At 45.7% G+C, this 25493-nt stretch overlaps 1 protein-coding gene across 5 annotated transcripts in view; it reads right to left on the bottom strand.

The window, feature by feature from the left end:
• Positions 1 to 25292, bottom strand: part of LOC100077291 (sodium channel protein type 2 subunit alpha) — a 90326-nt gene extending 65034 nt beyond the window's left edge. Inside the window, exons 1-3 of one of the 5 annotated variants that reach the window (XM_001512671.4) lie at positions 25032 to 25292; positions 5902 to 6220; positions 709 to 827 (exon numbers count right to left, since the gene is read on the bottom strand). In XM_001512671.4, the coding sequence (XP_001512721.1) occupies positions 709 to 827; positions 5902 to 6168 (386 nt within the window). In that variant the 5' untranslated portion in view covers positions 6169 to 6220; positions 25032 to 25292. Of the gene's footprint in view, positions 1 to 708; positions 828 to 5901; positions 6221 to 6863; positions 7394 to 7755; positions 7816 to 25031 lie in introns of those variants that run through there. The other 4 variants (XM_007671182.3, XM_007671183.3, XM_001512636.4 and 1 more) reach the window with 4 other exon arrangements.
• Positions 25293 to 25493: the final 201 nt, after the last annotated feature.

Below are 25493 nucleotides of genomic sequence, written 5' to 3'. Positions count from 1 at the left end.
AAATACAGTATATGGGCCATACATACACATGAATGAACATATGCAAGTCTATATGTCTTGCAAAATCTGAGCAGATTATTACTTTGTGATGGTCCACCTTTAAATTTAAATTTCCTTGAGATTTTCAGATGCTGAATTGAAAGTCATCCAAATGGGAACTGATGAGGACAAAAATAGACAGCTTTAATCCTATAGTGAAGCTGGCTCTCAAGGAGTTATCTACAGAAATGAAAATACTAATGCAGGGAATCATATTAAATTGTACACTTTTAAAGTTCACACTGTGCTACAAAAAGTATACTATTTTACATTTTTCTGTAGAAACAAAGTCACCTAAATAATGAGATCAGATAGATGCCTTTCCCAATACGATGGCATGTCAATTTCTAAGACGTGAAAGAGAGCACTGTGAAATGGAGATCACATTAAATGAAGAGAATTAGGCGGTCAGGAGGAAGAAGAGAAGAAATTGAATTGGGTAAAAGAGAAAAAAACAACAGGGTGTGAGGAGGAAGACCGACTGATGGATTCACTTACCTGTGACATTATTTGCTATGCTAGTTATTGAGAATTAAGAGAGAACGGGAGGTGAGGGAATTGAGAAAGTGGGGTAAAGCAGTATCCATCATGACTGCCTTTAACAGTTTTTATTCCAGAATGATATGAAAACAGTAATATACTTTTCAACCAGCCACTTGAAAAGGATATGAATGTACCAAAATCTTAATAGCTATTTTTCTAACAGGATTGAAAGGAGTTAAAATGTACAGGGCAGAGGTGGCACTGAATCGAAAGATTGCCTTTCCTCTATTCAATACTATAAAAGTCTGCAAAAAAGACAAAGAACATGTGAAACATAATTCAGAATATAAATCATAATTCAGAATGTACAATAAAGATGCTGAAATTTTCAGTCTGCATTAACCTCACCATCAGAATATTTTCCATTTACATTTCCATTTCTATCACAGGAAAATATTTTAAGACCATTATTTAGAAACACATCTATTCCAATCCTACTTCATGACAACTGATTCAGTAATATACTAATGTTCAGTTTACAACATAATTAGATTAATTCATGCACTAAATGTTTCAGAAACAAGCAGCTTCACAACTCTCATATCTATTCCGTAAGTAAGGAAATAACGAATAAAGAATAGTGAGGCCTAAAAGTGCCACATTTATTCAGTATGAGATCTTGGTCTTTTTTCATGGAGACAACTTGTTAGACCCCTTAGTTTCTAACTGTGCACTTCAAAGGGACTTCTGTGACCTTTTTGGAGAGTCTGGAATTTCTTCATGAGATCGCTACTATTCTCCGCGGACTCCCACCACCAAATCAATTTCAAGACTCATTGTTCACTTTCAAGACTTTTGACTAATCAACATCTCTTCAATTTTCGGGTCTGTGAGTACTGGGGGGGAAGAGAACAACTACGACGGGGGTCGTAAGTCTCCGTAACCCGAGGATCAGGGATCGTTTCTAATCTCCACCTCTCTATTTTCACCTTTCCCAGCATTTAGTACAGTCCCCTGCACATAGAAAGCGCTCAGTAAATTCCACCGATTGACTGAGTGCTCTGCATATGGCGGTGAGGATAAAGAGCTGGGCTAGGATGATTGCTCTATTTTGAATTCACTTACTAATTTTAAGCTATAGCTACCTTCATGAGTAGTTGCTTAGGACAGGGACCGTGTCCAGTAGATTTGCTTGTGCACACCCCAGTGCTTAGGACAGTGCTGGGCACACAGTAAGCGCTTAACCAATACCACAATTATAATTATTATTTAGCCACATATGAAAATCCTTCAGTACTTAACATTACCCACAGACCTCTGTTCTGATGAGCAGAAGGGAGAGGGAGAGCAACAACCCCAGGTCAAGTGAGGGTCCTCACTGGTTGAAGGAACTGGCCAGCTGCCCACTTCCTTCAGCTCTAAAACAGCATTACTGCCTGCCCCTTGCCACTATCACTGTCCTCAACTGATGGTGTTAGGGAGTCAGGCAGCTGAAGTGGAAAGACCAAGTTGGAATATGCAGTCTCAAGGGGCTGGGTAACAATAATAATAATAATGATATTTGATAAGCGCTTACTAGGTGCCAAGCACTGTGCTACGCGCTGGGGTAAATACGAGGTAATCGGGTTGCCCCACGGAGGCTCACAGTCTCAATCCCCATTTTTCAGATGAGGCTGTTGAGGCCCAGAGGAGTGAAGTGACTTGTCCAAGGCCTCACAGCAGACAAGTTGAGGAGCCGGGATTAGAAGCCATAACCTCTGACTCCAAAGCCCAGGCTCTTGCAACTAGGCCATGCTGCTTCATGAGATCACGATACAGCTACACGTTCAGACTTGTTCCCTAGTTCATCGGTGTCATCATCAATGGCATTTATTGAGCACTTTCTGAGTGCAGAGGACTTTACTAAGTGCTTGGGGGAGTACAATACAACAGAATTGGTAGACACATTCCCCACCCACAGTGAGTTTACCATCTAGTTCCATCCAGATCTGCCTCAAACAGTCTTATGACTGGGGTGAATTGACCCAAATTTTGGTTCCATTGGGAATGAGGTGATGAGAATTCGGGTGAATTGTCGCTTCCAAGAATCCCACATATCTATCTGCTCTAGATGTCTGCTAGGACGAAACTGAGAAGCAGCTTGGCCTAGTGGTAGAGCACAGACTCAGAAGTCAGAAGGACCAGGGTACTAATCCCGTTCTACCACTTGTCTGCTATATGACCTTGGGCAAGTCACGTCACTTCTCTGTCCCTCAGTTACCTAATCTGCAAAATTGGTACTGAGACTGTGAGTCCCATGTGGGACAGAGACTGTGTTCAACCTAAACCAGCGCTGACAACTGTGCCTGGCATGTAGTAGGTGCTTAACAAATGCCATTAAAAAAAAGGAAGCCAAAAGATCCAGTTTAGCTTTGAATCTAAGGAACTAATCTAAGCACCTCCAAAATGATATTCCATTCCAGACTAGTTTTCTTGGGTGGGCCCTGAATTTCATGAAGGAATCAGTTCTAATTGGAAAAGGGCAAGCTTAATTTTTTTTAATTCTCTGTAAAAATAGAGCAAATCAAAACCAAGCTCTGTAGACATGTCAACTAACTCTGTTATACTGTATTCTCCTAAGTGCTTAGTACAGTGGTCTGCGCATAGTAAGCACTCAATAAATCCCACCGATTGATTGACTGCCCTCCGAGTTCCACAAAGCAACGGAGTACAATGTACTTAACACCTGGGAAAGTACAACAGTATTCAAGCATACTCTTCTCTATTTTGGAGATAGAATTCTACCTTGAATAAACCACTGGTGTGTTCAGGAATGACATTCCTCAGGTCCTTATTTTCTACTAATGGTACTTCCACATTTTTAAAAATAGTATTAGTTAAGCACTACATGTAGATCATAAGGAGAGAGGAATAGCTCATCATATGACTCTTTCTCTGATCAGTTTCCAGTGGTGCAGCAGCCAGGGGCCAGAGTCCAAGAAAGCACCAAACTGAGACTTTTTGTTCCCAGATCCCTCTGAGAAAAACTCCATCCCATCCAGGGAGAGACAGAGTTCTTCCACACACTATCGGCAGAAAAGCCAAACTCCTTCCAGAAGGCCTCAGTAGTTTCTGGGAAGAGGAAATGTATGCGAAACCAGACTCTTGGCACTTTAGGCTTTGTAGTTCTTTTGGTTCTTCCTTATTTGCGATTCTTTTCCAGCCTTTTGGCCAGATCTGTTTCAAAGTGTTTTAAACTCTACTCCTTCGGCTAACAGGTAGGGAGGCAACCACGTGTGGAGACCCCAAACTGCTGGTTAAGTAGGCACCTCTGTATCAGAGGAGAAACAGCGTGGCCTACTGGAAAGAGCACAGGTCTGAGCATCAGGGAACCTGCGCTCTAGTCCCAGCTCTGCCACGTGCCTAATGTACGACCTGAGGCAAGTCCCTTAATTTCTCTGAGCCTCAGTTTCCTCATCTGCAAAGTGGGGGTTCAATAACTGTTCTTCCTCCAACGTGGACCGTGAGCCCCAGGTGGGGCAGGGCCCATGTCTGACCTGATTATCTTGTATCTGCCCCAGTGCCTGGCCCCTAACAAATACCACAATTATTTGATGGCCTTAGCGATCAGATCCTCATAATGGCACTATAATGGAGTGTGGAGGAACTGATGAAACTGAGGTAAGCGCATCAAATTGCTGATCTCTTTTATCAGCCAAGTGACAACTTCTTTTGGTCTGATGCAAAATAAAGGGAATCTTCGCCAACTATATTAACACAGCGTTACTAATGGTGGGTTATCAGAATCCTCTACGCATGCATCACTCACAACATCATCAAACCTTCCTGGTTTTATAAGAAGATCGCTGGTTAGAGGATGACTGGGGGAGGCACAGCAGAGGCCTGGATATCTCTGCCCTTGGGAAGAAGGCCAGGAAGAAGTCAGAAGAGACAGGATCTCTTGGACTGAGACTCTCCATCCTCCCGTCTTTCCTTTCCTCGCCTCCCCTTGGTTGTCACTCTCTGGCTGCTCCTTACCCACCACTGGGATCCTTGTAGTATTTAGAAGTAACGACATAAAATTCATACCACAATCCATCTTACTGCATCATGTAACTCTGCTGACAGGTTCGCAACAACAACAATAATAATAATAATAGTACTAGGTAAGCATGCACTATGGACTAAACACTGTTCTAAGCACTGGGGTAGACACAAATTAAGCACGCCGGACACATTCGCTGTCCCACATGGGGCTCGGTCTTAATCCCCAGTTTACAGATGAGGTAACTGAGGCCCAGAGAAGTGAAGTGACTTGGCCAAGGTCACACAGCGCACATGTGGCCGAGCCAGGATCAGAACCCATGTCCTCCTGATTCCCAGGCCCGTGCTCTATCCACTGAGCCATGCTGCTTCTCAACAGTCATTCCTTCCATCATCTTTACTGAGTGCTTACCGTGTGGGGGGAAAAACACTAAGCGCTTGGAGGGGATGGGGTGCAATTTAACAGAAAATAGACACATTAGGTGCAGAGGCAGCATGGGCTAGTGGAAAGAGCCCAGCCACCGGGAATCGGGGACCAAAATTCTAGCGCCGGCTCTACCGCTTGCTTGCTGCGTGACCTTGGGCAAATCGCTTAACACCTCTACGCCTCAGTTCCCTCAACTATGAAATGGGGAAAAAATATTTGTTCTGCCTCCTACTTGGTGGCCCTGGGTGAGACAAGGGGCATGTCCGATCTGACGATCTTGTATCTACTCCAACACTGAGCCGCCTCCTAATCACCTGTGAAAAATGGACCAGTTGAAAGGAAACCGTCTGCCTCTTGGATTTTCGTTACGAACACCTGTAAGGTAAATTACGATTACCTATAGTCTCCGATGGCGACGATAATGGACTGAAAAGTCTCTCATTCTGCACCCCTCCCTGGCACTCTCTCTTTGGCTCTGGCCTCCAAGTTAGGCTTGGGGTAACTCTCCAAACCCAGTTAAGTGGCTCCTGTACTTCCCAAGAGAAGAGTGCACTTTGATTCTTCCCTGCCATGGCCCCGGTACACCGGTGTGTCTCTCCAACTCTGAGAGCGCGAAAAAGGGCCACCACACTGGAGAGGGATGGAATTTCTGCTCTGCTGCGTAACATAAAGGTGTATATCGCGGTCGGCCGCAATTACAGATGTGTGAACCCCAATCAAACATGGCGTCCCGTAAACGACAGCGGGCAAATACGAATTCTGCTCCAGTGCTCTGGGAGTAGTACCATCGAGGAAAGGAGTGAAGCATAGATAGAAATGCATTACCACATCTAAATCAGGGCAATGGGGAAAAAGACATTCTGAGGAAATCTGGATTATTATAACAAAAACCGAGAATCACCCTAAAGGTAGTCTTACTCGGGACTCACTTTTTTATTGATATAGTACGGGTCCAGGTCCTCCAGGGGCTCGGACACCATTCCCGGAGGAATGTCTCCGTAAATAAATGGAAGGGATTTTCCTGCTTCCAAGTCACTGTTTGGCTTTGGGCCATTTTCATCATCCTCATCCTTCCTCTCTTGTTTGGGATTTTTGGCTTTCTCTTCTGCAATGCGTTGCTCGATAGCGGCGAGAGATTCTCTGGTGAAGTAGCGGAAACTGTCAGGTCCTGGGGGTACCAGCACTGACTGTGCCATCTTTTCATCCTGCACCTTTTAGTTACCGATCATCTCCGTGCGTAAGAAAGGGCTGTGAAGACAGAAAAGCACATCACGGAGAAAGGCATTAAAATAAACCCTGAATGCAATGACGAGGCATTAAAGGGATATTAAATCCATCGACGGGAGGATAACAAGACCGGCTTTCGGCTTTCAGGGAAAGACCGGCGGACATTCCTCTCCGTTACAAGAACGCCGTTCTGAACTTCCTTCTACGGGAGCCGACTGGGGAGCCATCCGATCTCCCCCACCCGAAAGATTTTAAGTGACTCAACTGCCGGTGAGAGGGGTTGCGACCGAGGAGGGTCTCTGCTCGCCGTTCCACTTGCGAGAACGTTTTTGGCAGCCATCTTTCTCAGCAGACGGCCTGAAACAATTCGAAGCGGGGGTGGGGAGGGGGAACTCATCTTGAATTTAGAGAGGGAGGAAGCAAAGGGTCTTCCAGAAATCGGCCTCCTTTACTTCTCCATCACTCCCCCACTACCACTTTCAAACACCATACGGTGAATCAGCGCTCCGGGCAGAGAGGTCCAGAAAGGATGCTCTCCAAGGATGCTGAGAAACAGGTAGGGGATGCTTGGCAGCAGAGGGTGGGGGGCGAGGGGCAAGGGACGGCACTTCCTATGACAGCGGGCTCCGGAGGGGATGGCATGGGAGGAAGGGCCCGGGCTCACCAGGCTGGACATCGAGACATCCGGCTCGGGGGCGTGAAGTCAGACCCACAACTGGCATCCCACTGTTGGTTAGGAAATTTCCTTTTAAATCATCATCGTCATCATCATAACAACAAACCACAGCACCCGGTAACTCTGCAGGGGCATTTCATTTTCGCAGCTCAGGTCCATTTTGTGAAAGTCGGAACACCGGACGAATGTCCACTTAAGGCGTCTCGCCATTTCTGCAAAATGGGGTGAAGTTTAAAATATTCCAAACCCGCAGGACGACGCTTCGAGTTCGATTTCTGGTTGGAACCTCCGGTAGCTCATTCACCCTCTCTTTCCAAGAAACGACAGCCCTCTCGCGCACCCCCAACACCACCGTCCGTATTTTCACCTTCTCATCTGATGGCAGCCCAGAGGAACGTGAGCGGCTGCACTTCTAAAGGGCATTTCAGAAAAGCAGGCGGAAGGCTTAAAGGATAAACCTCCTGTAAGATTCTCCTCCCGAGAATCCCCAGACTCGTCTGCCACAGCCCCGCCGCAGAGATCACCATCAGGAGGTGGGGATCTGATGGTCCGGTGAAGGGGATTCCATTAAACGACCCCTTTCTCCTTCCCCCTTCCTCATCCGGAGAGCCGGCTCCCTCCTCTGCAGGTACACCACGAGGGAGCTCCTCCCTCTACACGGCCGGTGAGCATCGCGAACATCCCGATGCCATTTTCCGCATCCTCCCAGAAAACTGCCGCTCGGACCCATGCAACTGAACCGCTGACTCTCGGGTTAATGAGTGAAACGAGAGTAGTCCCACCGCAGGATCCTGATGGATTTACTCGTTCGAGGCAGAAAAAAAAGGATCCCGTCTAAAGACCGCAGGGAATAATGACAGAAAGAATGGAAAAGCATTACCCCTGGAGAGGCTGGAACCCATTTGGTTGGACAGTGACGGGCCGGTGCCATGAAGATTGCAGCTAAAATTCCATCCTGCCTTATATATTTAATTTTTTTTTTTTTTTCCCCATTCTCCTTCCCCAGACCACACCTAACTTCCTGTACAAGGATTCTGGATATTGAAGTAAAAATGGGCATTTCCTGCGGCAGGAACTAGGTGATTTCAGCGCATCTACCGCTTGAGGGCGTTCGGCTACACATGGAAAACGCTCGGAAAGGCCGCGGGTTGGGAGATCTCCACTGCAGCACCGCATTGCCTCTCACCACTCTTTCTACAGAGGGGGGAAAAAAAACAAAACAACCAACCCCATAAATACCACGTTGCCCTTTTCTCATCCTCCTGGCACTTCCAGATGAATATCCTTCCCTTGATAGGGAAGCAGCGTGGCTCAGTGGAAAGAGCCCGGGCTTGGGAGTCTCAGAGGTCAAGGGTTCGAATGCCGGCTCCCACACCCGTCAGCTGCGTGACTGTGGGCTTCTCTGTGCCTCAGTTCCCTCCTCTGGACAATGGGGATTTTCCACAGTCTTCATCCCCATTTGAATAATAACGTTGATATCTGTTGAGCGCTTACTATGTGCCGAGCTCCGTTTTAAGCCCTGGGGCAGATACGGGGTCGTCAGGTTGTCCCACGTGAGGCTCACGGTCTTCGTCCCCATTTTACAGATGAGGTTGCTGAGGGACAGAGAAGTTAGGTGACTTGCCCACAGTCACACAGCTGGCAGGGGGCGGCGCCGGCATTCGAACCCATGACCTCTGACTCCCAAGCCCGGGCTCTTTCCACTGAGCTACGCTGCTTCTCCCCATATGACAACACATCAAACACCTCAAACTCTTGCTTAATTTCTCCAAGAGGTCAAAAGCTATTTTTGCCACAAGGCGATCTCACCGGGCCTAAATACTGCCCGATTAAAATTATGTCCTCCCTAAGGACATAAAAAAATTTATCGTGCAGGAGGAAGAAGGATTAAAAAACGTGAACATATGGTAGGAAATACAACTTTACCGACGATTTCAAATGAGGCCTTACACTGGTCTGCAAATGAGCCCGCAACACACATCCTAAGACAAATAATAATAATAATAATAATGTTGGTATTTGTTAAGCGCTTACTATGTGCCGAGCACTGTTCTAAGCGCTGGGGTAGACATAGGGGAATCAGGTTGTCCCACGTGGGGCTCACAGTCTTAATCCCAATCCCCATTTTACAGATGAGGGAACTGAGGCACAGAGAAGTGAAGTGACTTGCCCACAGTCACACAGCCGACAAGTGGCAGAGCTGGGATTCGAACTCATGAGCCCTGACTCCAAAGCCCATGCTCTTTCCACTGAGCCACGCTGCTTCTCCAATAAGGCAAACGGGCAATTGGCTTACTGGGAAAAATCGGTTTACTATGCCTTTCCCTTTCCAATCTCATTTTGTTGGGATTTTCTGTACTTCTGGACAAACCTTCTGTATATTAACTGACAACACTTGCATTGGATTAGCCTTGAAATACGGGCACAGGTGGCACTGAGTACCTGTGTTTAACCCACTTCTCGAAGCTCTTGGGAAAGTAAGAACAAAATCAACCACATTCCATAGGACCCTACAGATCTCTGCCTTTATTTATTCTGTTTAACTGTCCTTTTCTTTTTTGTCATTTTACTGCTTTCCCGGTCCATCTTCCTTAAATATCTGTCGCCAGACCCCTCTCACCCACCTTATATTCTGAGACCATGAAGCCCTTTACAGCCAGGAATTGTGTCTAATTCCCACAGACTGTGTTTTAGGAGGGCGGTTTGAAGACTGAAGAAGGAAACCCAGGTATTAGAATAACTGCTACCACCTCATAGTTCGGCAACGCAAACGACACCGAATTTTAAGGTGAAAATATAAGCCAGAGCAACACTGACCCTCGGTCACTAGTTAAATCCATGAAAATATAAACCAAAGCAACACTGACCCTCGGTCACTAGTTAAATCCATGAAAATATAAACCAAAGCAACAATGACCCTCGGTCACTAGTTAGATCCATGTATTTTTCACTGAAAAAATGTGCGTTTCTTTATGATCCGCTGCCTTACAAATGTGGGACCCCAAGAAGTGCTTATTTATTTCTTAGATGAGAACTCGATCTAATGATAAATCACACGGAGATCATTTAATACCAATATCCCATTGGCATGCATAAGGAATAGACTAATTGTACTCATATGAATGAAAATCAACAATAATAATAGTGGTAATGAATTCAGGAAAACATTTGCCTATTAACCCTCACAGGAGCATACGGTCATAAAAAATGCACAAGGACCTAGAAGAAATGAATAACTCTAAGGATTTAAGTGTTTTAGATGTGGAAATGTGTTCTTTTATATGTTTGAGGCCTGGGATGAGATACCAATCATCAATCAAACCATTACTGGGTATAGAGCGCTGTGAGCCCGTTGTTGGGTAGGGATTGTCTCTGTTGCTGAATTGTACTTTCCAAGCGCTTAGTCCAGTACTCTGCACACAGTGAGTGCTCGATAAATACGACCGAATCAATGTACTAAGCTTGGGAAAGTACACCGTGACAGAGTTGGTAGATGCAAACCCCGCCCTCAGGGAGATTACAGCCTACAGGAGGGGCGTAGAGTCTATAGGAGAGGCGTACGGTCCGCACGAAGAGCAAGAAGTCTTCGGGACAGGACCTTGAACAGGAGAGGGGTTGCTAAAGTGAGCTCAGAAGATCTGCACCCACGAGAGGGTGACCGTGCGGTCTCACTCTCCGTGGAGCTTTAGGAATAGGATTAAGTCTGAACTTTAGTAGCATCCCAGATGGATTTCAGAAGCATTCCTCCTAGCGCTTGTATGGAGAGAAGGGGTTTGGATGGGTAGAGTCCCTCGTTTGGCTTCAAAGCGCTCCCAGGATCGATACATTGTTTCCTGTTAGTATCAACATTCTCTGGACTGACTCTAGGGGAGTTTAGAAGCCTAAACTGCCCCGTACTCCAATAGAATCAACTGAGTCATGAAAACAGGGGGCAAAGATCAAGCTATGCAGAACCGAGGATAGCATTAAATTCATTACAAATGCCCTTGAGAGAGTCCAGGACCCAGTGGGCTGACTTACATCCAGTGTGATATGACAGAGCCGTGATCTGATTGAACGGGAGCTGGGGCTGGGTAAAGGAGAGGGCCCCTGGCAATTAGGATCAGACGAGCACAGCCTGATTGGCTCCAATTCAGAGGCACAGTTCACTGAGGTGTGGTCAGAGTAGGGAGAAGGAAGCCAAAGTGCAATGCTACGATTTTAAAGAGGGAAGGGGAAAGCCGTGGAGGGCTGTGAATACGCTTGGTATATTCAGAGGGAATCCTCCTATGTTTTGCCAGGGTCATTTTCCTCTGGGCTACGGTGACAGAAAATGGAGAGAGAGCAGTTTGGCCAGCTGTTGAAAAGGATTGGAATGAACAACAGCAGACCAACAAATCTAAAAGGAAACAGAAGGTTTCATGGTCGAGACCCTTTTCTGAGACCCGAGGCTCATCCACTTCAGGGTGGGTGCTGAAGAGGACAACAATCACACTATTTTGGACTGACTCAGTAATGGCCTTCTCATGCTCTTATAGTCTTCAGAAATAGTAAAAGCGAGGGCCACGAGAGGAAAAGGGAGGATTAGAGAAAAGCTCACCGGGCCCCGCCTCCTAAATAAGTTTCTTCAGTTTTGAAGAAAATGGCATCCTGCATATGTTCATTCCAGCAACATGAAATATTAATAATGTGGTGATTCCTGAATGTCTCTCACATTTTAACTGAGTAAAGCACACACTCCGCACTAAGAACCAAGCCAGAACTTCAAATGCAAACACAGCCATTTTAGAAAGATCTGAAATGAAGCCGTGTAGTCTAATGCAAAGGGCATGCAAAGTGACCTCGGCCAAGTCACTTCACTTCTCTGTGTCTCAGTTTCTTCATCTGTAAATTGGGGAGTGGGCAGGGTGGGCTGTAATAGGAGATCAAACATAAGGTTTAGGAAGGAGATAGAATGTGAGATGTTAGGGAGCCCCCCACTGCCTAGCAAGCAGGCTGGATTGCTGTCATAAAGAGAAGCAGCGTGGCCTAATGGAAGGAGCATTAGCCCGGGAGTCAAGGACCTGGTTTCTAATCAGGGCTTTTCCCACTGCTTGCTGTGTGACTTTGGGCAAGTCACTTAACTTCTCTGTGCCTCAGTTCCCTCAACTGTCAAATGGGGATTCGATACCTGTTATCCCTTCCACTTAAGACTCTGAGCCCCATGCGGGACAGGGGCTGTGTCTGACCTAATTGTACCTAACCCAGTGATCAGGACAGTGTTTGATCCATACGAAGCGCTTAATAAGTACCATAAAACAAACAATAAGGGTGCGGATTAGCAAGTACCAGGAACGAGCAGAGCAAAAGAGGATGAACGGTCCCAAAGTCAGGAACTTGTACTGGGTGCACAGAATGAGGGCAATAATTGGGAGAGGAGGAGCAGCTACGGAGAGGCCGATGATGAGAGATTTGATATCAAAAGGTGATGAGCATGATGACGTTCTGAACGGACTGGAGGAAGGCAACTGTCAGTAAAGCCAGTAAGGAAGAATTTACAAGGATCCATGGGAGACATTACCAGTACAGATAAAACAGATAGAAGGGAGTGGGAAATGGAGAAAAGAAGAAATTCTATAGCTAGCAGCCACCTCTTTTATATATAAAAAAAAATGAAGGCCTATGTTCTTCTCTTTCTAAAGAGAGGAGGCTCATCCTCAGTCAAACTTCACATCTCCTCCATTATTGGAGATTGAGTACCAGGAAGTAAGGACCCAGAAGTGGCATTTCTATATTCTTATGAGCCCGTTGTTGGGTAGGGATTGTCTCTATCTGTTGCCGAATTCTACTTTCCAAGAGCTTAGTACAGTGCTCGGCACACAGTAAGCGCTCAATAAATATGATTGAACAAATGATCGCATTTTATGCCACCTCAAATTTGGCAACACATTTCTAAAACAGGGAATAGAAAAATTTTCTTTCTCAAGATTAAATAATGTATTAAATCACTGAAGCAAGAGGCGATACACATTGTATTTTCACCACAATGCTTTGGAAATTAAAGCAACAAAACCCCCAAAACACGCTCCCCTCTACTCCAAAGGAATTTCAGAAAGTAAACACCCTGCTTACTGCTTAATTCACTAGTCTGGCTAAACAAAAAAATAGTATTAAAGAAAACCAGTATCTTATTATTTTAAACACCAAAATAATACAATGTGTGAAGAGGGGTTGTTATTTAAAGGAAAGTAGAATTATAGCTTCTTTAATGAGTGCCAAGCAGGAGGAAAAAACAGCTAATTTTAAACTCAATTTAAGAACCATCAAAGGGAAAGAAAATAAAAGAGAGACCACAGCCACTGAAGAAAGGTGAGGGGTTTAAAAGAGGTCTCATTAAATCAAGACACTCATGATACACGTGCATGGAGATCGTTATAAACACACAGAGGAAGAACGTGGAGACTTGGAGGCTTACTGAACCAACAAGAAGGCACTCCTCAATTTCTACACTGCAACTATGCCTATTCATTCCATCAGCTCAGTTTTGGATGCAATGCTAGTTTGTTTTTTGTACTAATATATACGCACCTAACCACCCAGACACATGAGTTAATTTTTTTATTTCAGGAGGAGGAGCCTCACAGCATCTGGTAAAAGAAGATTACTCCAGCAGATAAAGCAAACTACATCCTTACCCATTAAGCAAATGTAGAAAATAAGACAAATCAATTAATGCTTAGTTCTTACATATGCTAATTTGTTGAACCAAACTGGCTCTGAATGGACTAGAGAGATCATTCTTTGCAAGAATGCAATCAGATTTGGCCCCTCAATCAATCAATTAGTATTCTGTATGCATCTGCTGTATGCAGAGACTGTACCATGCGCTGGGAGAGTTCGGTAGAGTTAGCAGGCACCAACCCTGCCCTCCGGGATCTGACAATCTAGTAAAGGTGTTAGACACTGAAATAATTTACAGAGAGGAAGAAGGAGGAGAAGAGGCTATGACATCAGAAATCCCACTTTAAAGGTTCGGATCAAGTAAGTTCTTTGGGTTCAGTCAATTAGGAAACAGTGACTTTTTGTGGTGTTTGTTAAGCACTTGGTATATGTAAAATACAGTTTTAAGTGCTGGGGTAGGTACAAGTTAATTAGGCTGGACACAGTTCCTATCCCACCTGGGGCTGCTTTCTAAATAGGAGGGAGAGCAGGTATTTAATCTCCATTTTACAGTTGTGGAAACTGAGGCACAGAGAAGTTAAGTGACTTGCCCGAGGTCACACAGCAAGAAATTGGCAGAACTGGGATTGGAATCCAGGTCTTCTGACTCCCAGGCCCAAGCTCTTTCCACCAGGCCATGCTGCTTCTCAAAACTTAAGAGGCTTGGTATCTTAACGACAGACTTACAGTAAATACTATAGCAATTTGTAAACTTGCCAGTGGCTATATTTAACGGACAAAGGAGACAGAAAAGGTTAAACCAACTCGCTCAAGGTTAGATGTGTGGGAGTTACTGAGTTTCCCGTCTTGCTCTTCTGTCATACCGCTGAACGCGGCACGCTCTTTCTTCTCGACCAAGGACCTACTCCTCCTTCTCTATCCCCAGTTCTCTTTCTTTCTCTCTGTATCTGTAGTTTCTTCCTTTCCTACCTTGATCCTTCCCTCTCCCTCCCACTCTTCCTCTACTTGGACAATTTCCTGTTTCCAAGAAACACCTTCAGTTTCATTTCATACTTGAGAAAAATTCATAATAAGAAAAATAACTGTGATACGTTAGGCACTTACTACGTACCAAGCACGGGGACACCCGATAATCGGGTTGGACACAGCTCCTGCCCTATATGGCGCTCACAGTTTACAGAAGTGGGGTACCGTATTTAATTCCCATTTTAGAGTTGGGGAAACTGAAGCACAGACAATATATATATATCCTACAGTGAATCCGTATTTGGTGGGTGGGGATGAGATGGATGAAAAGAGTGTACAGAGGGAGATGAGAAAGTCAAAGTGAAAAGGTTTGTCCTCTGAATAACTAGCAGGTAACACCCTCCTGAGGATCAAAGCAAAACCAGAACTCGGAATACAGAGAATGGAAATGTTTCAACTCAGTAGCAAGTTCAGAATGCACCCTCTAAAGTCATTACTAGCTATATCCTGAGCAGAAAACACATAGACTTTGATCCTGGAGTTTGATTTCAATTTAATCACTCTCAAAATGCACTCCTTTCCTTGAAAACTTGGGAAGCTTCAAGGATTTCATTTGTCATTTGGCTGCCCTGAATGTCATCTCTCATTTATCTCCTCGCTTTTCTGTTTACTCCCACTTTCAACAGGAGTCGGGGGATTGGGGTGTTGACAATAAATCTCTGAGCAGAACTGAATTCATTTTGCGGGTGGGAGCGGGAAGGGCGAGTGAGTTGTGAAATATAGATCTCCTGACATGTTGAAGTTTTAAAATGTATATATGCTAGGTTTTTCTTGACGCGGGCTGCATGAGAGCTAAGAATGCTAATGATGCCCTATTTGCTCAGACTTTGACAGGGGCACTAGGGAAGGCCCTAAATGACAGACTGAGCTTCTAACACCCCTAACTTTTTTTTCCTTGAACTTCTTTAATCTCTGACATTTCTTTTCAATAAGCCACTATGGGCCCCTCGATTAGAAATTTATTTAAATATTCCTTCCGTTTATTATTATTTTTCGGTTGGCACACCTTTGTGAGATGTGGTAATAAATCTCAAACGCTTGCCAACTATTGCATATTACTTCCCTTTGTCTTGACCACGGCACCTTCAAGCTTACACCCTAACCGCAGTTTAATGGGACGTAGGGAACGAAAATGGCACTTTCACCTACCCTCACCCCTCATGACGTGGTCAATTATGCCTGTTTTCAGCCTTCATTTTCTGGGTTGGAGGGCGTTAATCTTTTCAGTGTATCCTCACCTGAAGATGTCCCACTCCCATGACAGTTTGGTCATTCTTCTCTGCCCTTCCTCTAGGCTCCTTCCTACGATGCGGAAATCACAACCGTACCTAGTGTTCCAGGATCAACTGAAAAGGCTCAAAAAGAGGTCATCCACAAGCGGCATCAAATATTTGAAGTTTTCAATCTATTATTGATAGTGACATCCTCTACAATATATTACCATACATTACTACATCCTACTTTACATACCACATTACATCCTATACATTACTAAACTTGAACGTCGACAAATCAACCCATCATTGGCACGTCTCCCTAAACCTAATTCTCCCCACACTGAAAAGCCTAACTCAGCAAGGGTCCAGTGAGGATTTTTGACAACTGAAATGATCAGAGAGTGGGTTCTGACTTTGGAAAACGTTTGGAAGATTGGACATTAGGCAATTGATTTCAGACTCCATCACTCTCTTTTAGAAAAAGCAACAGGTACCCAAAAATCCACTGTGAGGCCAAGTAAGGAAACACAAACAGTGCTCTGAAAATACTGGTAGAAACAACAGCGACATAAAAATATTTGCTGAAGTTCTGCCCTCAGTTTCTGCCAGAACCAAATTCTTTCCTTACCACAAAATAAAAGCTGAGCATTAATAATTGCAGGTACAGTTCGAACCTGGACTTTTTAATGAGTTCCTATTGACGTCAGCAACGTATCAAACCCCCTCTTGAGCTTGTGTTACTTCACCAAGCTACTTGAAGCTTCCATTGTAGTTGTGTTATTTTAGGTTGGGTCTCAGCATAAAGATAAACCACTTGAAAGTTTACCATGTGATATTTTTCCGCCATAAATGCATATATGCCTAAAACGTCTAGAACCTGATCAGCGTTTCTGCTTCCTGATGCCAGAGCATAAAGGAACAAAGGCATTTGTTCAAATGGTGAAAATTCTTATCCTCTAGTTGGATGTGAATGATTCGACTCACTCGCCCATCCTTCCACTGAGGAATGAAAGAATCATAACTTGAAACTCAGCCCACCTTCCTAAATTATATAACCATCTGTTTGTTGAGTAATTTTGGAAGGACACTAGAACATGTGGATGGATTTCCAGGAAAACTGAAGATTTTAGACTGTAAACACATAGTGGGCAGGGAACATGTTTACGGATTCTGTTCTACCATACTCTCCCAAGTGCTTAGTACAGTGATCCGCACATAGTAAATGCTCAAAAAGTACACTTGACTGATTTTATATGAAATCAAAAATGGCAAAATAAGCCAGATTATTACAAGCTATCTGGCAATTAGGGCTTAAAGCTGTCAGTGCCATTGACATGGCTTGTCTTTAATTTAGGGCAGATATGAACCCTGTACGTCTCCATTCCAAAAACGCTCTTGTAAAGGTCCATCTATATGAAACCAGTTGGTAAGTAGAATTGTGTTTTGCTTATTTGGTGTTAATGGTATGGAGACATGGACGGATAATAGCTATAGGTACAACAGAGGAGACCTGCGATGAGGAGTTTTCGAGGCAGTAAAGAAAAAGATTAAACTCTCTGAAAAATGGGGAGAAAAAGTTTAAGCATCTCAACGATAGGTTGAATGATCTAAACTACAGACTTATCTAAGGTTTTAATAATTGGAAAGGGCCTGGGAGTCAGAGGAAATGTTTCATATCACTTGTACAATCTATTCAGCCGGAAACCACGGCAGATGGCTCGCATATGTGATCCTTGACCATGGGAGAAAGATGTACAGGTAGAAAATAGCAATCGATTCAAAAGAGCTGCGGATAAGAGTTTCATCATGGCCCCTTAAGGGAAAAGTCAGAGATGTAAAAGGGAAGGAGAGGATTGTTAGAAGGAACGCCCAGTGTAATAAAGATGGATATCAAGTAGGCCGAAGACCACTCTGGATATGATAATAATGACAATAATAGTAATTGTGGCATTTGTAAAATGCTTACTATGTGCTAAGCACTGTATAAACACAGGAGTAGAATCAAAATAATCAGGTTGGTTAGTTAGATACTGTCCTTGTTTCCTTTGGAGCTCACAGTCTAAGAATGAGACAGAACAGATTTTGAATCCCCATTTTACAGATGAGGAAACAGGCCCAGAAAAGTAGAGTGACTTACCCAAGGTCACACAGCAGGAAAATGGCAGAGCCAGGATGAGAATCCACATCCTTGACTCCCTGGTCCATCCTCTTTTCACTATACGACACTGCTTCTCCTACTGTCCCTATCAGAGGTCTGATGACTAACGGTATTTTTTATATTCTTGTGCTCTTAAAGTATGCGTTAACACATTCTATGAAATAGATCAAATGATTTAGTACTCCCAAGTAAGAAATTCAAATGCCATTTTAGACACTTCAGTGACATATTTAGTAAGAATTAGCTGATTTAGGAATATGTTTTCCCTGGAAGAAAATTTTGAGAAAGTGATTTTTATCTGCTTTCTTTGGAAATAGGGTTCAGCTTCAACTTGGGTGGGAACTTCTATGTATTTTTGTTATACCCTAGGTTTCACTCAGAAGTGAAACATCTCAATGTGCGAAGATGTAAAGTCTCCTGTGTGTCAATCTTGACAAACGAAAGAAAACTGAATATAACTGGATATAAATGCAATTTGGTCAGGTATGTATTTCTAACCCCAGTTGATCATACTCAAAGGAGTCAGAGAGTGGTGAACTAAAATAAGAAGCCCCATATTTAGAAATGTCAAGAAAGTGACATGATAAGACGTATTATGACTATATCTATTAATTCGAACACAACCCGGTATTATTTACCAGTTGAATTAAGCTGCAAGTGCTTGAGAGATACGGACAAACCCCCCTCACATAATAGCAATGCTTTGTATTGTGGTATTTCTGAAACTTTCATGTTCAACTAAAAACAGCCTAGTCCTGTCCCTATAGGACAGATAACAGAGTTAGAGGACCTGGGTTCTTACTACCTTGCATAAATCACTTTATCTTTCCTAGCTCCAATTTCCTTATCTGCTAAATGCAGCTGCTGACATCTGCCTCCTAGCTGTCTCTGTATGACACGGTGCCATCAAACTAAACAGCGCTTGCCGAGTGCTTTGAGTTCCTTGAGGATGGATTCTAGAAACAGAAGGGAGACATTAGTATTCAGCTACAGCATTAAGCCCTCCTCTCTGATAAGACATGATTCATCGGCCTTGACACATGCAAAACTCCATTTGGCCTATATACTGAGTGAAGAAATCGGGCGGAAGTCAGCAGATTGCAGAGGGCATTTTGTGAGAATGAATCGGCTCAGCAGAATCTTGGAAGGAAAGACGGGGCATTATAGGAAGAAGTTTTAAAATCATAGTGCCCGAAGGCAAATGGAAGGGTAGGAAGGTAAAACTATAGGTCGGTGAAGTTGCGGCCTCATTTGCTTCTGAACGAGGCGGTAAATAGGGCCCAGCGTGAAAGTGACATAGAGTTGGAAAGCTCTTTAAACCAAATTCTTCTCTTCTGTGATCTTCAATCTGAGAAGCTTCCAAGTTTACGCAAAGCAGGATGAAGAAATGCACCTAGTGACAAGAGATGCCTATCATGCCTCCAAATAATGAGACCTATACATCTGGTGCTGGAATCAGGGATTTTTGTGTGGAATCAGCATGGGAACCTAAAACTGGGCTGGCTGCCCCAGTTCAGAGAATTCCCTTCATAGAAGACTTCATTCCTGCCAAAGAAGCACCCAACCTGAAGCCTCGGCAAGGGACAATACACTGCAGGGAGTCCAGGGGAAGGAAACGTGGCTCAGTGGGAAGAGCCCGGGTTTAGGAGCCAGAGGTCATGGGTTCTAATCCCAGGTCCGCCACTTGTCTGCTGTGTGACTTTGGGCAAGTCACTTAACTTCTCTGTGCCTCAGTGACCTCATCTGTAAAATGGGGATTAAGACTGTGAGCCTCACGTGTATCTTCTCCAGTGCTTAGAACAGTGTTCGGCCCATAGTAAGCGCTTCACAAATACCAATATTATTATTATTATCTGGCCAAGTCATGTAGTTCAGTATTTCTTTACAGCATTCGTTAAGTGCTTATAATGCGCCAGCCAGTGTACCAGTGTACCAGCCAGCCACTGAGATAGAGACAAGCTAATCAGGTTGGACATGGTTCATGTACTTGCTTTGTTTTGTTGTTTGGCTTGGCTGTGTGTCTCCCCCGTTAGACTGTGAGCCCGATACTGGGCAGGGATTGTCTCTATCTGTTGCCGAATTGTACATTCCAAGCGCTTAGTAAAGTGCTCTGCACCTAGTAAGCGCTCGATAAATACTATTGAATGAATGAATGAATGAATGAACCAGTTTCCACCAACTCCTATAAATCTTGTCCCCCAAAGTCGGGCCAACCAGTAAATGGTAGCTTTGGTCTTGGTGGAAGTAGCCACCATGGAATCTAATCATAGTTTCTATTACTTTCCCTGTGTCACTGGTGCTACTCCATTCCTCTCATGGCACTTATTCAGAGGGGTTGTTTCTGATCCTTTACAATGCCTAAGGATAGGAGTTTCTAACCTGGATTTTTCCCCCTTCCCTGTAGATAGTCAAATGTCAATGAATTTTATTCAAGTCAGACCTTAGGGTTCTCAAATCAGTAGTTTGGGGGCCAGATCACCTGTTTCCATTCTTCTTCTCCCCCACATCTCAATTTCCTCATCATCTTAGCCAACCTCAAAGGGGCCTAAGGGAAAGAAAGATCAATGGACCGCGACCTCAGTTCCCTCCATTTCCTATCACCTGCAGATTCCCACCAACAGAGAATCATATAATAGCTCCTTGCCCGGGCTTCACCTGGAGGTGTGTGGAACTGAACAACAACAACAAAGAAGTTATCTGCACTCCTAGACCTCAAAGCCAGAATATGGGTGAATGAGGTTGCCTTGAGCAAGCGGAGGGTCTCACCTCAACTCAAAGACCGTAAGACAGGTTGCAGTCACTAGTCACTGGACCGGCTGGAGGACAGGCAGTGGCCTGGCAGGCCCTTCTTCTTAGTCCCCAGCCCCCCAAAGAGCCTGGGTGCTGGCCTGAAAGGGTTGGAATGCCCACACCTTCCCTCTCCCCCTTCCCGACCAGGGGTACGTTGAAGACGGGCTCGAGCCACTATTGCAAATTCTGACATAGGTGCTCGCAAGCATGGCGTAGCGGACAGAGCACGGGCCTGGGAGTCAGAAGGTCATGGGTTCGATATCCGGCTTGTCTGCTGGGCGACCTCAGCCAAGTCACTTCGCTTCTCTGTGCCTCAGTTACCTCATCGGTAAAATCGGGATTGAGGCTGGGAGCCCCACGTGGGACAGGGACTATGTCCAATCCGATTGGATTGTATCCACCCGAGGCGCTCAGTACAGTGCCTGGCACAAAGTAAGCGCTTAGCAAATACCGTATGGATCCTCTAAGCCCTCCAATTTACAAAAACTCAGTCAACGTCTTACCGGCTGGTGGAGAGCTTAGAGGAAGTAAGTTATTGGGAAGGGGCTATGGGAAACTGGTAAACGTGGAATTGGAGAAAACAAACTGGGAGACGTGGAAGCGGGAATGTCGAGGTAGAGAGTCACATAAGGAAACTTGGGGAAGGAGGCTGGAGGGTGGGGGTTTGGGTTCACACATGTATGCAAGCAAACACGCACCCAAATGAATGAGAGATACGTACACATCCATAACCCAGGGGATTGTGTTCTTGCAAAACCCCAGACTGCAGGCTCCTTGAGGGGAGGGATTGTGTCTACCAACTACTGGATTCTCCCAAGCATTTAATACAGTGTTTTTCACAAAGTAAGTGCTCAATAAATGCCACCGATTAATCGATCGACTCATCATTAGGAAACCCTTATGCTGTAGCGCTCCTCGCGTCCCCCAAGTCGTGCCCATACGCACATGAGCACAGGTTCTTGCAAGTCCACCTCGCAGTGTACCCAAGCATATTTATTTTATTGGAAGAATCCTCCTAACTCCCTAGAAGCGCTCTAGCCAAATTGCATTAGTGAAGACGTGCTCCGGCATAACTGAGAATATTAAGGACATCCTCTCACTCCGGGCTTCCACTCTGAGCAGGGGCAAGGCAGCCTTTGGTCCTTCCTCACGGGTACCGGAACGAGCTTCATTCCTCAGTTCTGAGCAAAGACAGACAGACAGCCGAATCCGGCTCTCCAGCCCTGGACCGTTCAGGGGTTTCTCAATTCTCCGCTACGAGGCACTGCTGGAGGGAGTTCCCAGGCCCTACAGACATGGAGGAAGCAGCCACAGGAAGGGGAGTTTGGAGCCAGGCTTTGGGAGGGGGGGGTCCCTAAAGAGGACAGAAAGACAGGTCGGGGCGGGTGTGGGGGAGAGCAAAGTGCTCACACTTAAAGAGGACAGTGCACCGAATACCGGAGGCAAGCTCATTCTGTCTCGGGAGAATAGCAGATGAGCAATGGGGGATGGACATCAGACCCGTGACAGGAGAGTTATCTGGAAGGCGAAGCTGGGTTAAAGGTACTTAACTCAACTGGCTTCTACCAGGTGGCAGAGGGCCCAAAACTGCACCCAAAGCAAGAAGTGAGAGTTGGAGGACCCCTAGCTATTTACATAAAAATATATAACTAGGCACAATGCCCTCACACCCTAAAAATAAGCAGCAAAGGAGTTCCAGCCTAGAAAAGGTCAGGGCAGCTCTATTAGGACCATGGAGCACTGGGTTTCACTAAAATAAAATGCACTTTCTCCTCTTGTGTTCCCTTTCCTTTAATTTTCGCTGGAATCTGGTTTAAATGGAGGGAGAAGGGTATTTTTGGCAGCAGGTATTCACGGTCTTGGAGATTTGTGATGTGGGGAGAGAGGGCGTAGGGAGGAGTGCGGTTGGTAAACATAAGGCGTAGGAATTTGCAAAATTGCACATACACAGGCAGAAATACGAAGTCAGTTCTGGATCACCCGTGCTGGATGGAGAGAGGGATAACTGACAAAATAAATGCTCAAAGAATTCCAAATCTCATCTTCGTCAATAGTTTCCACCTCCCACCCCATCACACCTTTCCCCAGAGCTGCTAAAGTGAACACCCCTGATCCTGGGTTTCACCTTCTTTTTCTTTCCCAGCACTTCCTCTGGGGAAGGTGTTAATAAGGGCGAAGAAGAGAGGAGAGGCCGCTCAAGGGCTGGATCATTCCACAGAGGAGGAAGAAGAGGAGGTTGAGCGGAGACCGTAGTCAGCAGGAGCAGGCGCCTGGGGGATTCCAAGGCCCGGCCTCCCTCGTCCCAACCCAAACAACTCGGTTGTGTTGCCTCCCTGGGCGGGAGCAGGGGGCTCGGGCAGAGGCCGAGGTGCTAAAGGCCAAAGACGGAGGTGGACTGAGAACCGACAACGGGAGAACGAGTGTGGGAGGGAGTGTGGTAGGGCAAGGCTGGAGATTGAAGGAAAGGAAGGATGTGACACCAACGGACAGGCCCGCTCAGGATGAAAATCCTTCCCTTGCCATTGTTAGTTGGAGAGGGGAAAGAGCAAAGCACTCTGACATATGATTCATGCTTTAATCTGATTATTTCTCAAATGCCTATTATTGCTAATCTTGTTCTATCAATAATCATGGCATTTGTTAAGCGCCAACTGTGTGTCAAGAACGATTCTCAGTGCTGTAGATAATCAGGTTGGGTACAGGCCCCGTTCCACACGGGCCTCACCATCTAAGTCAGTGGGGAGAACAGGTAAACCAGTACCCTCTGGGGCTGGGGACTGTACGTAATAAGCAGATGCGGTTTTTGCCATCTAGGAACTTGCATTCCAAAGAGCCAGCCAAAGCAGCACCCTGAAATAGACAGACTCAGGACAACATACAAAAGAAAAGAGGATTGACATTTTCAGACTTGCACACAGCTGCGAAGATTCGGGCAAATCAGTCGCCACTACTTGAGAAATTATAAGCAGTTAATCGGCAACTGGCAAACCCAGAGGGCGAGACGGCGTTGAAATCCTTTGTATTTTCTACTTCCGGAAATATCTCCCGGGCTGGGCGGTAAGTACTTCTCTGCAAAATCCCTCCCCCCAACCACCCTAGCAAGTCACCACCACCTAATGACCACAGCTACATGAAGGATGCTCGTGTGGGCAAACGCCTGAATCCCCTCTCTCTCCCCCTCCCCCCCAACCTCCCACCCTTCTTCCCCAGCCCCTCCCCAACCCCACCGTGATCTCCCCTCAAAAGCTATGAGGCACTTCACGGTGTCGGAAAAAAATATTCAATGATATTTTCCGAGATTCAACTTTTTCAAATCCCCTATTCGTATCGTGGAAAGACAATCCATCCACTGCCCCTCCAGGCCCCCCAGGATCAGTGATTTTTTTTTTTTTTGGAGGAGGGGGCAGAGTCTTGACTACTGTTTTTCTGATGTTTGGAGGGGGGAAAAAATCAACTGAAGTGGAAAGAAGTCAGGGCGTCGCATGCGATTTTCACCTCCTGAGTCATTCTGCTCCTCAGCCAAGCTAATGTCACATGATCCACAAAAATGAATAAAAAAAGATGATGTACCCCAATCGCATCTACATAACTTTAACCCAATTCCCCCAAACCATAAAAGGTCAAGAACTGAGGAAAAATCTTTCCAGGGCCTTCCCATAGCCTGTTTCTAGCCCTCGGTTCCACGTTCCCTTTAATCCGTGATTCCTCCCGATTCCCCTCGGAGGTGGGTTCTGCTGTCTCATCCCCAGCCTGTTTAATTCGTTACGTGACTCTTCCATTTCTGATCCCTAGGGAGAAGAGACGGAATTTGCAGGGGCCAAAAAAAGAGAGAGAGAGAGAGAGAGACCCATCTGTGAAAGCTCAGGTCCTCAGCAGAAACAAGAAAAAGCCATTTGGCCCTGGCGGCCCAGGGTGTGCGTCTGAAGATGGAAGGGAGAAAGCCGCACTCTCTGCAGCCCCGGGCTCTGCCTGCCACATCCTGCCATGTTCCTCCACTTCCCTCCTGCATCACGATTAATGCCGAGCATGAGAAGGAAGCTGGCCTTTCACGCTTGAGAAAGGGCTCACCGTTCGGCTCGGCGGGTGACGTGCCATCCATTTACAAGGAGAGCAAACGGGCCGACAGATGGACACCCGCGGCGAGTCCCTGAGACCCCCGCCCCCAAGCATCAATTCCAACCCAACGGGTCCATCCTGGGGCCACCGCACACCGGCTCGGAAGCCCCTGCCCCTTCAAACGCACATCACACCCCTTCTGCGGGGACAAATCGATCCCACGAGTCGACGAGGGGGAGAAAAAAAAACCCACCGCAGACATCGTCTTACCTTAGGAATTGCAAATCATCGTTCGAGATGCCCGCATCGGTACACGATGCTAGGATCTGCAGCCGCTCAGATTTCTGACCGTGGGAGATCACAGATCCTCGGGTTTATTTTCTCCTCGGCGAAGGGGGGGGGGGGGAAATAACAAAGGGGCCTCTGCAGCATCCTCTCTGCTTCTGCCTTAGCCGCCCGTTCTGCCACTCGCGCTGTGCTAGCTAACGTCTATTAGAAAAAACCCCCGGTGGGGGGGAAAAAAAAGAAATGATGGGGAGGCCGCTTGTCTGGGGTTTGCGCCATCTTCTGGCAAAGACCCCGGCAGAATGACTTTAAATACCTTCTGCCGGCCCTGCATTTTGAACCTCTGTCATTCCGCGGTGTCCAGACTCTAACCGCACCGCATTACAGATCGAACGACATTCGACCCCCCCCCCCCACCCCCACCCCATTAGCCCGGTCCTGGAAAAA

This window comes from Ornithorhynchus anatinus, chromosome 9, assembly GCF_004115215.2.
Source record: "Ornithorhynchus anatinus isolate Pmale09 chromosome 9, mOrnAna1.pri.v4, whole genome shotgun sequence".
NCBI classification, from domain to species: Eukaryota; Metazoa; Chordata; class Mammalia; order Monotremata; family Ornithorhynchidae; genus Ornithorhynchus; species Ornithorhynchus anatinus.
The sequence above is the reverse complement of the archived record's forward strand: the minus strand, read 5'-3'. Positions and strand labels throughout refer to the sequence as shown.